The sequence below is a fragment of the Simochromis diagramma genome, unplaced genomic scaffold (assembly GCF_900408965.1).
Source record: "Simochromis diagramma unplaced genomic scaffold, fSimDia1.1 OVJJ01000208.1, whole genome shotgun sequence".
In the NCBI taxonomy this organism is placed as follows: Eukaryota; Metazoa; Chordata; class Actinopteri; order Cichliformes; family Cichlidae; genus Simochromis; species Simochromis diagramma.
The window spans coordinates 2,543,094-2,554,873 of NW_024386789.1; the positions used below are offsets into that span (position 1 = coordinate 2,543,094).

At 39.0% G+C, this 11,780-nt stretch overlaps 1 protein-coding gene across 1 annotated transcript; it reads right to left on the reverse strand.

Moving 5' to 3' along the window:
- Positions 1-5,125: 5,125 nt before the first annotated feature.
- Positions 5,126-11,742, reverse strand: kcnj12a (potassium inwardly rectifying channel subfamily J member 12a). Its single transcript, XM_040023343.1, has 2 exons — positions 11,552-11,742; positions 5,126-6,790 (listed from the first exon to the last, which is right to left on the reverse strand). The coding sequence occupies exon 2, from the start codon at positions 6,629-6,631 to the stop codon at positions 5,330-5,332; it is 1,302 nt and encodes a 433-aa protein (XP_039879277.1). The 5' UTR covers positions 6,632-6,790; positions 11,552-11,742; the 3' UTR covers positions 5,126-5,329.
- Between the last annotated feature and the right edge of the window lie 38 nt (positions 11,743-11,780).

The window sequence follows — 11,780 nt, forward strand, 5'->3', positions numbered from 1 at the left end:
CTATGTATTTCTGATACTAAGCAATGCAAAGCACAGCATACACTCCCTAGTCCATGTTATATAATCAAAGTTGGCAAAAGCTTTCAGTACAGCCTCTGTGATCCCGGTGTCAGTTAGTGCTGAGGCCCAATGCCTGATCTCAGCACAACCAGCGGTCAGCAACGTTAACCCTATAACTGGACCTCAATGTGTGTGACTTAGTCACCCCAACTTATGGCCACAGATCTCATCCAAATTACAGATAAATACATGTTTCCTTTCAGTGTAGCTGCTGTTGTCAGTATGCCACTATTGTATTTGTAACTTCTGCTTTGCACACTCTGTGTGTCTTGTTAGGAGGCGATCTTTGTGATAGCTCTGAAGAATTATGTCAACCCACTAACCACCAGCAGTGCAACTGTTAACAGTTGCACAATATTGTTTATGAAACCTGTATTCCCAATTTCAAATGTTTTATACAAACAATAAAATACAACATTGGCTGATATTATCTTATAATGACTTTGTTACTTAGCCTAGTTATTTTGTATGTCAAGGCTGTACCTTCCTTTAACCCAATGACAGCTGCGATGGCTCCAGCCCCCAACTTTGAATTGCATATCGAAGAAGATGGATGGAAAAAAATTTAAGGACCCCAACAAAATAAATCGCTTTAGATAATTCAGAGTTTTCCCTTTCAAATAGCAGCGATAAACGTATTCAGTGTTGTTTGGGCTTTAATCAGCAGTGGAAGTCCTTAAACTTAAAAGAAAAACTTCAACGTATTTTAGAAAGAGAATGAGAGTTATTACTTATAGCACTATTCAGGCCACACTGTAAGTCATGACAACAAGTCAGCATGCATAAAACTAAGATGCTGAAACTATCATCCATCTTCGTATTAACATGTGTACTTTGTCTACTGTGTTATATCAATTTGTCTTCTGTGAAAAACAGTAAGGTTTCTTTTTACTCTCTTGTAGCAAAGTCATGTGTTGTTGCCATATTGATATGAAAAAGTCAGCTGCAGGCCTCCTGCTCAATTCCCCAGGGCCAAAAGGCCTCTGGCCCCAATAGTTGTTTGTGTGTCACAGTGGTTAATTGATGAGCCTTCTTGAATAATTGGCCCAAGCCCAGGAAGTTATCTGACTGTGGTGACACGAAGCTCGATCTCTCTTCTTCACACGCCCCTCGTGGTGATGTATTACCTCACGTGAGGGCATGCTTGAGGAAACGCTTGAGGTTTGAATTGGACTGTACATTTCAATACATCACAGACCACACTTGGTAGGGATGAAGAAACAAAAGAGATGAAAAAAATTCACATTGTTTTTAATTGAATATTTTAATGACTTTGAATTAAAATAAAAAGCCCAGTAGACATTTTGCTGGACATAGGAAGACTTCTACAGAGGTCAAAGGTTTTTCCAATCATCCCTTTAAGAGAAATACTTGTTTAATCATTAACTTCTGTGCAGAAAGGAAACAACAGAAAGTGAAAATTTGAAAACTAAGACAAGAATTCAATTTTAGCCTCTCAGTGTGATTTTTATCGTAGTGCTCTGGTAAAAACAGATAAATTTTGATTGTTGTATTCTATGAAAAAAAAAAAACAACCCAACAACTTTGTATAAAAATAAGCAGGTTGTTCATCCTGGCTGCTCCTTATTATCATTTTTATAATCATTGTTCTTTTTACACTATAAATGTTTTATTTAGCTAAAACTTTAGTGTGTGCTTCTTTTTTAAGGGCTCAGGTGGGCAACATGAAAATGAAAAACAATCTTTGAAAAAAAATATTCAGTAGAAATTGAATTTAATGAATCTCTTTAATGCAGCGTGGAAGCTGTAGACACTTCACCTGTTTTTTATCACTAAAGTTTCGTGAGTAGGTGCAGAGGCTTCACACATCAGTGTGCAAAACCTTCCCAGAAGGTAATGAACATATGAATGTTCAGGGTAGGTAAAGGATGCTTCATTTATAAGCCCCAAAAAATCTATTTATGTTTCACTACATCCTACAAAAAAAGCAACATATAGCCAAGAAGTATCTTAGACTCACACGTATGACAACTTAACTGAAAACATTAGTCATTGTGACCAGCATAATAACCATTTTATGGTTCCTTTTTTCTATTTCCTATTTCTTTACATCAGTTAAGGCCTCAGCCAAACAGGCACAGACAGTAGCTGGTGACCCTTGGCAACCACTGGTTGCTAGAGAAACTGGTGTTTCCTAACCAGTTATTGAGGGGTTGCAGGAGGTTCCTAGCTATTGCCAGGTGAAATCGGTCATAAAGAGGGTGCTCTACCCGTCCGTATACGTCTTTGTGACCAATTTCACCCAACGACAGCCAACAGCCTCACCACCTACCAATAACCGGTTAGAAAATACAAATTTCTTCCTAGATACCAGTGGCTGCTCAGTGGCCACCGACTGGTCTCTAGGCCTGTGTGAATGAGACCTAAATCTCCTTCTTTGCACATATAGAATCTTTTATGTTTGCCATAATTTTTTGTATAGGACCATGAAATACACATTTTACTGAGGTAATAATTAAGCTGAACTTTATGCTGAACATGTTGAGGTTTGGATGATAAATTGGCATGGTATAGAATAAGGGCTCTTTTTTTAAATCTTATTGTCCATGCCATAGAGAAAAGCTATCATGCTTAATAATTCTATATAGTTACTTTAACCTACTCTCTATATAGCAAACTACAAATAAAAGATTACTTGATTTGGTTTTAGATTTTTATTTGACAGATATATACTGTATGTTTTGATGTAGTTTTAGAAATGATTTAAATATGCAAACTGGAGACTCAAACTCCTTTTTAGAGCCTATCTACCCATTCTGTCTGAACTGGTTTTGGAAGATTAAGGTGGGAGCAATTACTTAACAAGTTAAGTCCAGGCTACACTCCACTACTTTGGTATCAATCATGAGAAATTATTTTTATTACAAGTTTTATTATAAGTAAAATACAAAAAAACTCCAAAAACAAACAAAAAAACCTCTATGGTCATTATCCTTGCACAAAACCTTTTACTTGTTATCTGTGAATGAACATGAACAAGCGCATTTTTAAAAAAGTGTGCTTCAGTGTTTATTGCTTCTATTCTGAACTCCCTCCAGTGTCTTAACTCATTTATTAGCATATTGCTAAACTGCATTTAGCTGTCTACAGTATGTACTGTTTTAAAAGCAAAAGTCAAGTATTAAAAAAGGGAACACTGTCTTTTTTTGTGTGTGTTACTGTTGGACGTCTGACTTTTCAGCTAAATGAAGGATCAGTTTGTTGTATCATCAATAAAATGTTGTCATGTAAATCTACAATCCAAGTATAGTTTGAAATAAGCTCTCTTAGTAACATTATAACAACAGTAGTCAAATATAACCACTGTTGATGTAAACTGAATAGAAATGTCAGAGCAGTTATAAAGTTGGTTTATACATTTTGAGTATTTTAAACTTAATCTAAAAGCATTAAAGTGTTGTACACACACTCATCTGCCTAATGGGGTCATTATGCTCGCTGTGTCGCTGGTGTCGCACGCTGATTTAGATGTCACATCATCTGTTATGTACCTTGTGCTGGTTGTGTACCTCTCAATTTTTGTAACCTGACGTGTGACGCCGTGGCTGCTCGCAGCTTGGGTGAAGACACGAGTGTATGAGCGTGTCGGCTTTTACTGCCATCTTAATGATACTCCGCCACAGAAGCTCAGAGACATACAGATATACAGAGGGAGGAAAGGTTTGAGAGTCTGTGGAAAAAACACTCAACAAAGTCTTGGCTTCTGGTTTTGACTTCTTCTCCTCCTATATCAGCACTTATGTGGTGATATAGTATGAGTGGCGGCAAATATCATTCAAGAGAATAATGCAGCAGCTTCCTGCGCCATACTAGCGGGTTTAAATACAAGAGACTGTGAGACGAGGTTGCAGCAGTGAGCGAAGCAACCATGCTGGAGACTTTATGGTGCTCGTTCATTTAGGATACAAACAACTAAATCTTAGATTTGTGATTTAACCTAATCATAGGCCCACTCTCAGACAAAATAAATCTATCAAGGAGTCTTCCTTTATTCATTTTTGACAGTCAGTTTACTGTAAATTTAATTTAACTCTGGTGAAATAAACTTCAGTAGCAGTTAGTAGCAGGAAATTGACACCATACCTTTTAATTTCAGTTTGTTTTTTTAAGCATTGGGCATTCGTTGAATTAATCCCTTTAGATAATTTTATCTCACACACTTAGCTCTATAGGATGCTTGTCCCCTGATAGGTTAATATGCATAGATCCATTTTTAAAAAAACATTAAGTGTAGTCAGTTTATACCAGTTTTGTCTTGATAGAATTCAGGATAAAGTAGTGAAGAGTGATAACATAAAGGTTTTAATTGATCTTTGCTTGTCACATAAGTGGAAAAAGTAAAAGAGCACTTCAGTGTGCATTTTTAAGGGTTGTTTATTTATTAATTTGATCAGTACAAACTTTGATATTGCCACCTGTAGCACGATTGTCTAAAATCAGTGATTAAGTTTTGTTTTACTTGACTTCTTAGTTGAACCGTATTTGCAAATGTCATCATATCTGTAGGCAGCCAAATCATGGTTTGTTAGCTTGTAAGAGGAATTAGGTCATCATAAATAGGGAGTAAATTCAGTTTCATTTCTGTTTAACACCTTCCTTTATATTCTTGTCTGGGTCCCTAGCTTGAGTTTCGAATGAAATTGTAGACTTGTGTTGTTCTTAGCGGCTCATGGTCAGATGTTTGATCGTGGCTCATTGCATCTGAATGCTGCGGTGCACAAATTTTCAATGTGTCACTGAATGCAATTCCAGCAAATCGCAGCAATTCGAAGAGAGCTTAAGAGAAGCCTTCCAACATTATCTTTGATCTCAAGAACAATTTGAAATAGCAACTCTTAATTTTAAAAGTGTTTTTGGAAACTGATACTGCACACAAAACATAACTTATCTAATAAATGTATTTACACCTAAGGTTCGATTATAAGGTTTTGTCATAAAGGTTTTTTGATGCTCTATCAGTTAACACTCTAAACTCAAAATGACCGTGTGAAAAAAGATTCAAGTTTCCATAAAGGAAGAAGGTATCCCTCTAGCTTTTTCCTTGTTTGTAGACATTCTTTACCACAATTTGCCAAGCTGCATACACCCACTTTTACCCATTTCTTCCAATTAAGTCCCTTTTACTGTTGTCCTGTCACCTTTACACTCTTTCACAGTAGTCAGCTTTTCCTATGGCACTTTGCATTGTTCTGCATTTTTACCCTTAATAAAGTTATTGAAATTTGACCATCAGGTCAAAGTGTAGAGGTCATATTTCCGATTCTCTACGATATGACCTTTGATCCAGGACCCTGGTGGTCTGTATGCGTTCAAATTCAGGTCGGCTATTTCGATCTGGACTGAGGTTCGCCAGTGCTCTGCTTCCACCACCTACATCCTCTTCCTCATCATCGCGATTAAGGAAGGCCAGCTCGTTTTCATAGCAGAAAGAATTAGAGCTGGGGACTAGGTACTTGTTTTCCACCATGTCCTTGGCACTGCAGCGGGGGGTGGACGGCACCTCATAAGTTTTGTGAAAGTGAGAGTAATCCACCTTGTACAGGTTCTTCTCCTCAAACAACACAGGCTCAAACCGGTGTCCCCAAAGGATCTCTGAGGCCAAGTAGGAGCTGCGAGCCTGGGTGGTCATGGCGGTTGCTTCAACCATTCCCTCCAAGATGACAACAATCTCAAAGTCTGCGGTCTCCAAGTCCTGTTTGCTGATCCCAAAAAGAGGGCTCTCCTCATCTATCTCATGTAGAATAGTGATAGGTGAAACCAAGAAAATCCTATCCAGGCCTTTGTCAAAGCCCACATTAATGTCTATCTGGTCTAGAGGGATGTATTCCCCCTCGTCAGTTATCCGAGGTTTGATGAGCTGTGCTCTGACGTGGGCCTCAACAATGTGGCTCTTGCGCAGATTCCCTACCCTCCACATTAGACACAGCTTTCCATCCCGCATGGCAATGACGGCATTGTGGCTAAACAAGAGTGTTTGTGCTCGCTTCTTAGGCCTTGCCATCTTGGCCATGATTGCGCCAATCATGAAGCAGTCAATGATGCAGCCAACTATAGACTGAAAGACCACCATAAAGACAGCTACTGGGCACTCTTCAGTCACACAGCGGTAGCCATAACCTATGGTAGACTGCGTTTCAATGGAGAATAGAAAGGCAGCCACAAATCCATTGACCTGTAGAACGCATGGAGTGAAGTTGTCATCTCCAGCTGGGTTGTCCAGATCTCCATGCAGCAAAGCTATAACCCAAAAAGCTAAGCCAAAGGCCAGCCAAGAGACAACAAACACAAGAGTAAAGACTACGAGCATCCATCGCCAGCGGATATCAACACACGTTGTGAAGATGTCGGCCATGTAGCGCTGCGACTTGTCGTCCATATTGGCAAACTGCACATTACACTGGCCATTCTTTTTCACAAAGCGGTTGCGGCACTTGCGGCGTGTGTGGATCTTGCCATTGCCAAATCCATTCATACCATGCATGGTAGTGAGGCGCAGACCCTCTTCTTCAGATGACACAATGCTGTAGCGGTTGATTCTTCCCACGCTCATGTTCCTGACGGCACCTCCAGCTGCAGGGTTAGAGTAGAAGGGCAGACCTGGAGTCCCAGTGTGGGATCAAGGCCCCTTCACAGCTTGATCACTGGCTCAGTTGCATGTCAGTGAGTCATTTAGGTGGATGGTTGGTAGCCTTGTGTCTTAATCCAATCCCTGCAGAAAAAAATCAGAAGAGGAGAATATGCCTGAAAATCTTTCTGTTTATTTGTTTGTGTATTTGAAATTAGATATTCATTATTAAAGCTTTTAAATGATACATGTATAACCACTTTTCTGTCCAGAAAATGACAGTGAAATGTGTATTTAAGCCTACAACGACTTGGTTCTTTGCATATATTTATCTGAATGACAATGTTTTTTCAGGACATCATATCATTACCTTTCACAGCATTATACATGTTTTTATTAAAAAAAACACACACAAAAAAACTACACTGACCTTCTGTAAAATTTCAAGTTATCACTAGTTTCTATGTCCACATGTGTCTTAATCAGTGCAGTCAGTCTTGCTAGAGTCCATCTTCTTTTAAGTTTGTAGACTCCCAAATCTATGCTGAATAAATAAAAAACAAAGACTTTCAGTATTGTAGCAATATTGTTTCTGTTGTACTTCCTAGTACAAGCTGTAGTAGTAGTATCCATCTTCTCTTTCTCTAAACCTCACGACTCAAAATCCAATTGGTCCTCACTCAAGGGCCCTCATGTCTTTTGATGTTGACTGGGTAAGTGAGGAGCTGGCCTCACAGCACATCCACTTCTGTCAACTAGCATTTCCTCTGCTTTTCTCTTGCAAATTATAAAGAAGGTTCACAGTGGAGGCCTTACCCTGCCAGATGTTTATTATTACTTAATGAACAAATTAACTCTTGTATGAGTCACTGCTCCTAATTGTTCTTTTTAATATAATGAGGATGCCTGTTGAATGAGCAGTGTTCAAAAAGTTATGAGAACAGGTCCATTAAAATCAAAAGCCTCACCTGATTTAAATTTTGCGGATCGTAAGACCCTCAAGCCAATTTTGAGGTTGGCTGGGTTTTTTTTTTTGGGGGGGGGTTTAAGCTCTCTCAGTGAAAGTGTCATTATGTTGCCATATTAACTGGTGCTTCTACAATCGGCACAAGTGTGTCAAAACTGCAATTTTTCAGGCTTGATGAAGGTGCAGCCACATCTAGTGACTGATCCAGGTTGTGAACTAACATTTCGCCAGTGTAGCCACGAGACTCCGGAAATGGGACGCTGGTACACACTACCAGCGTCATGAAAGACATTGACATGAAAGACAAGTTTAAGTTTGCTCTATACAATTTTGAGGTCTGTTGTCAAATCATAGAAACCTGTCTAAGTGATCCGAAAAGAACTTCCAGGAAGAGATCTAAAAATATAAGTAGCACAAGAAGATGCTTTAGATAAGAGATTGGCCAAAGTTTAATCAGGTTTTTGATCACAGCTCATAAGAGAGGCCATTAAGTACTAAGGAATCCTACAAAGTCGTATAAACAGTCTATTATTATAATTCTTCCATTGTTTCTTTTGAGGCCATTGTCCTTTTAGCATTCTGCTTCTGCCAGGGGACTGGATGGGGTAGTACTTGTTTATTTAAACTCCTAAGGGTATGTGTGCCACTGATTCCATGGACATGCAATTCCAGATGCTATATAAAGAGATTAATAAAGACGGGCTCTATTTATTTGGCCCCATTCTGTAAAATTTCCAGGGTTATTAATCATGTTGTGAGGGTGCTGCAGGTTCATATTCTCTTCTCTTGCTGCAGCATACAAGTAGGTAGAGGATTTTCTCCTGGTACAGTGCCCGGTATTGCATAATAATTCTTAATTATATGCTAGAACTTGAGCTTACAACAATATGATGAGGTAGACACATGATAAGTTGATATTTTAAACCTTGCAAGTGTAGAAATGTCAGAGTGGGATAAAATGGATCACAATTAGTAGAGCTGTAAAAAGGCTGTTTGGCAGCAGATAACCTGGCCACTGAGCTGGATGTCGAGCCTGAGGGTTAAGAAGTTTGACCCATGGGAGTTTACTGAGGTCCCTCTGGGTGCAGACAGCTTTTATCGCCTGGACACATCCGTTGTGTGTCTGCCTTCATGATTTGGACCCTGAAGACTAGACAGTTCAGTCATGTGCAATGTAAAATCCCAGGTGTCCCGCCGTCTGCCTAACACTCGCACTACGCGCTGCTCTCATTCACACTCTTTTCAGGTGTAAGTTCTCTTGATCTCTAGCCCAATTACATCATGCACAGTCTTTAAATTGTCCAATTAGGTAAATTCTTCTGTGTCAGGAAAACAAATATGCTATTTTTACATGTTTGCTTTCGACAAATGTTGCATTACACTCCCAGAAGAGCACAGCTAAAAATAGCAACCTTACGTTTGTTATTTACACACAGGCACACACACACACACACACACACACACACACACACACACACACACACACATATATTGCATTAGCTGAGGATCATGTCAGTCAGTCTGGAAGTTGCAACAGGTTCTACATATTGCTTGTTTAATTGGGATCATCTTTATTGCACCTTTATTATTATTTGTTAATTCCTATATCAAGTCAGCATTAAAATGTAAATCTTACGCAACATGCAGCGTGACGTTATCTCAGAGGAAGGCTATTAGCAGTGCATTTTTTTTGCATATTGTTTTGTTCTGTGTTTAAAGCACTTCAAGTCTGAAAAACATCTTTGACCAAAGAACACACATCTTTCCTTTAAAAGGCAGGGCACAGAAAGTGATTTGCACCAAATTCAATAAAATTCTTGTGTAACCTTTTTGTGACCTCGCCCGTCGTGTCTGTTCTTAGGGAGTTGAGAGGAGCGACTGGGGGAGATAATAAGCTCGCCTGCTGATTAGGATGAATAGAATGAATAATTGGATGTGCAAAATAAAAGAAGGGATTGGGCGGCAACAATGAAGTGGACTTGGAGAGGGCACCTCATCTCAAGACAAGCTCGCAGAAAACTGAGCTGCTGAGGAACTATGATCCCAGCCCACCTCCCAAGGCCATTGTAAAGGAAGAGCCGAGGCTCAGGTGTCATTGTATTTTCCTATAGCTCACCATGTGGAACCGTCTCGTCTCAAGTGACCCGCAAGTATTTTACTATAGAAAGTGACACCACCTCGACATGGAGAGATGCTGTCTGAAATATGTTATGCAAACAACTTTACATCTTATTTTTTGGGAGTTTTCAGGTGCACCAGTGACTAACCGCTAGACAGAAATAGTAAAACTATAAACAGTTACCAACACCGGAGGCTGGACTCTGTATGTAAGTCATCCTCCGTGCTGAAAAACCATCTTAGGTGCTCGGTGCATTGAATTGTACTATAAGACTGATAAACGTAACATAAATTACTGAGTCGCCTTCACACATTGTTAGAACAGCTGCTTTATTAAGTAGAACAACATTAGTGGTTTTTTACAGCTGCACCTGTAGCTATTCCACTGTTCAAACACCTGGTTCCCACTGATTGATCGTTCCCACATGTGAGCTTCACTCTGGGCTTTTTTGATCTTTACTTGTGCAATTTATTTTAATTGTTTGTGCCCATTTTCACAAGCTGAATCATCCATATTAAACCCAGACTCTGCAATTTCAAATATGAAGTGACGTCTACGGTAAAAAACTCTGACAACATTAGTTTTAATACAAAACTATTCGTACATTATGTCAAACTGAACTAAGCTGAGATAAAAAGCGAGATGAGGTCATTGAACTCTCGGGCAGGATTGCATAATGTTCATTCTCTTCATCCTGTCTCCTTTGTACCTGCACATCAGTGATTTCTTTATACACAGGCAGAAAAGTGCACCACCTGAAACAGCCCACTGGTCCCTTGATACTTGCTGTCCTCAACTCCCACAATATTGAGTTATTTAAATGTAAAGCAGGCAGATTATTTATTTACGTTGACTGGATTTATGCTTCGGTTGATTGACAACCTCTTGTGTTTTGAAACAACAAACTGATTCATTTAATTTATGCCATTAATTATGCTACCAGATGCAAACCATATTTGAAAGTGAAAAGCTAAAATTGCCTGTTTAATTTGTCCCATTTTTATAAATATGCACAGCTATAATAAATAGCATATAAGCATGACTAAGCATAAGCATGATTTATAATAACCTAGATCAGAAACTCGCAAAGTTAACACATTTACCAGTTTGGTGTGTAGACTAAACTGGTAAATCGGAGTTTCTGCTGTGCGTGATTAAACCATGTTTATTCCTCATTTTAATGCTTTCTCGCTCTGCATTCCTATTGTACTGAATAATAATAGGTGATTTGGATCAAAGAAAATGCCAGCTTATTTTTATTACTTTTGTTTTAACTCTGTGCGAATTGGAAGCTTGTCGATATCCTGCTGTGATATCAGCAGGGAAGGCCAGAATCTGATGCCATAATTAAATTAATTAACCCTGCATGCTTGAAAGGTTTCTGGTGGAAAAATCCACACAAACTATAATACTATATTTATGTTAATTTGTGCTTAATTTAAGCTATACTCTATAACACAGTACCTGCTCTGTGGATTTTACACGACACAATTAAACTGCTAGTTCAATTTGTGGTGCTTACACTTATCAGGTCAGGTATCATTGCGTGGCATTGCTCATGTTGAGAGTTCTGGGTTCGTGGGGACATGTCCTTGCTTGAAAAGATGCACATGACTTTGGTTTAGTCTGATTCAAGGATTTTTAACAGCTACTTCAGATTATTCTGATTGAATTTCAGCAGAATGACTGGTTGGTTCTGTTGGGAATTCTTAAAAGTAGAAATTGCCGTTTCCACTGCCACAGAGCAATGATATTTGACACAGAACGACAATAGATTCAGGCCCCAAGTTCAGGTTAAAGTTTTCTCTCCATATCTTACCTTTATGATTACTTGTCCTACACCAGGTTGCAGAACTAAAAGATGGTATCTTCTCTCCCAGTATCCCTGTTAACCAAACTGAAGCATTCTCTCCATCTGCCACTACAACTCCTCCTTCTTTGTTGCTAATCTAATACTGAAGAAAACCACTCCTTCGTCTTCAGCAAAAGGATAAGGCTTCTTTTGAATTTCTTCATCCTTCTTTGATTTCTCTCTCTCTTTCTCTCTC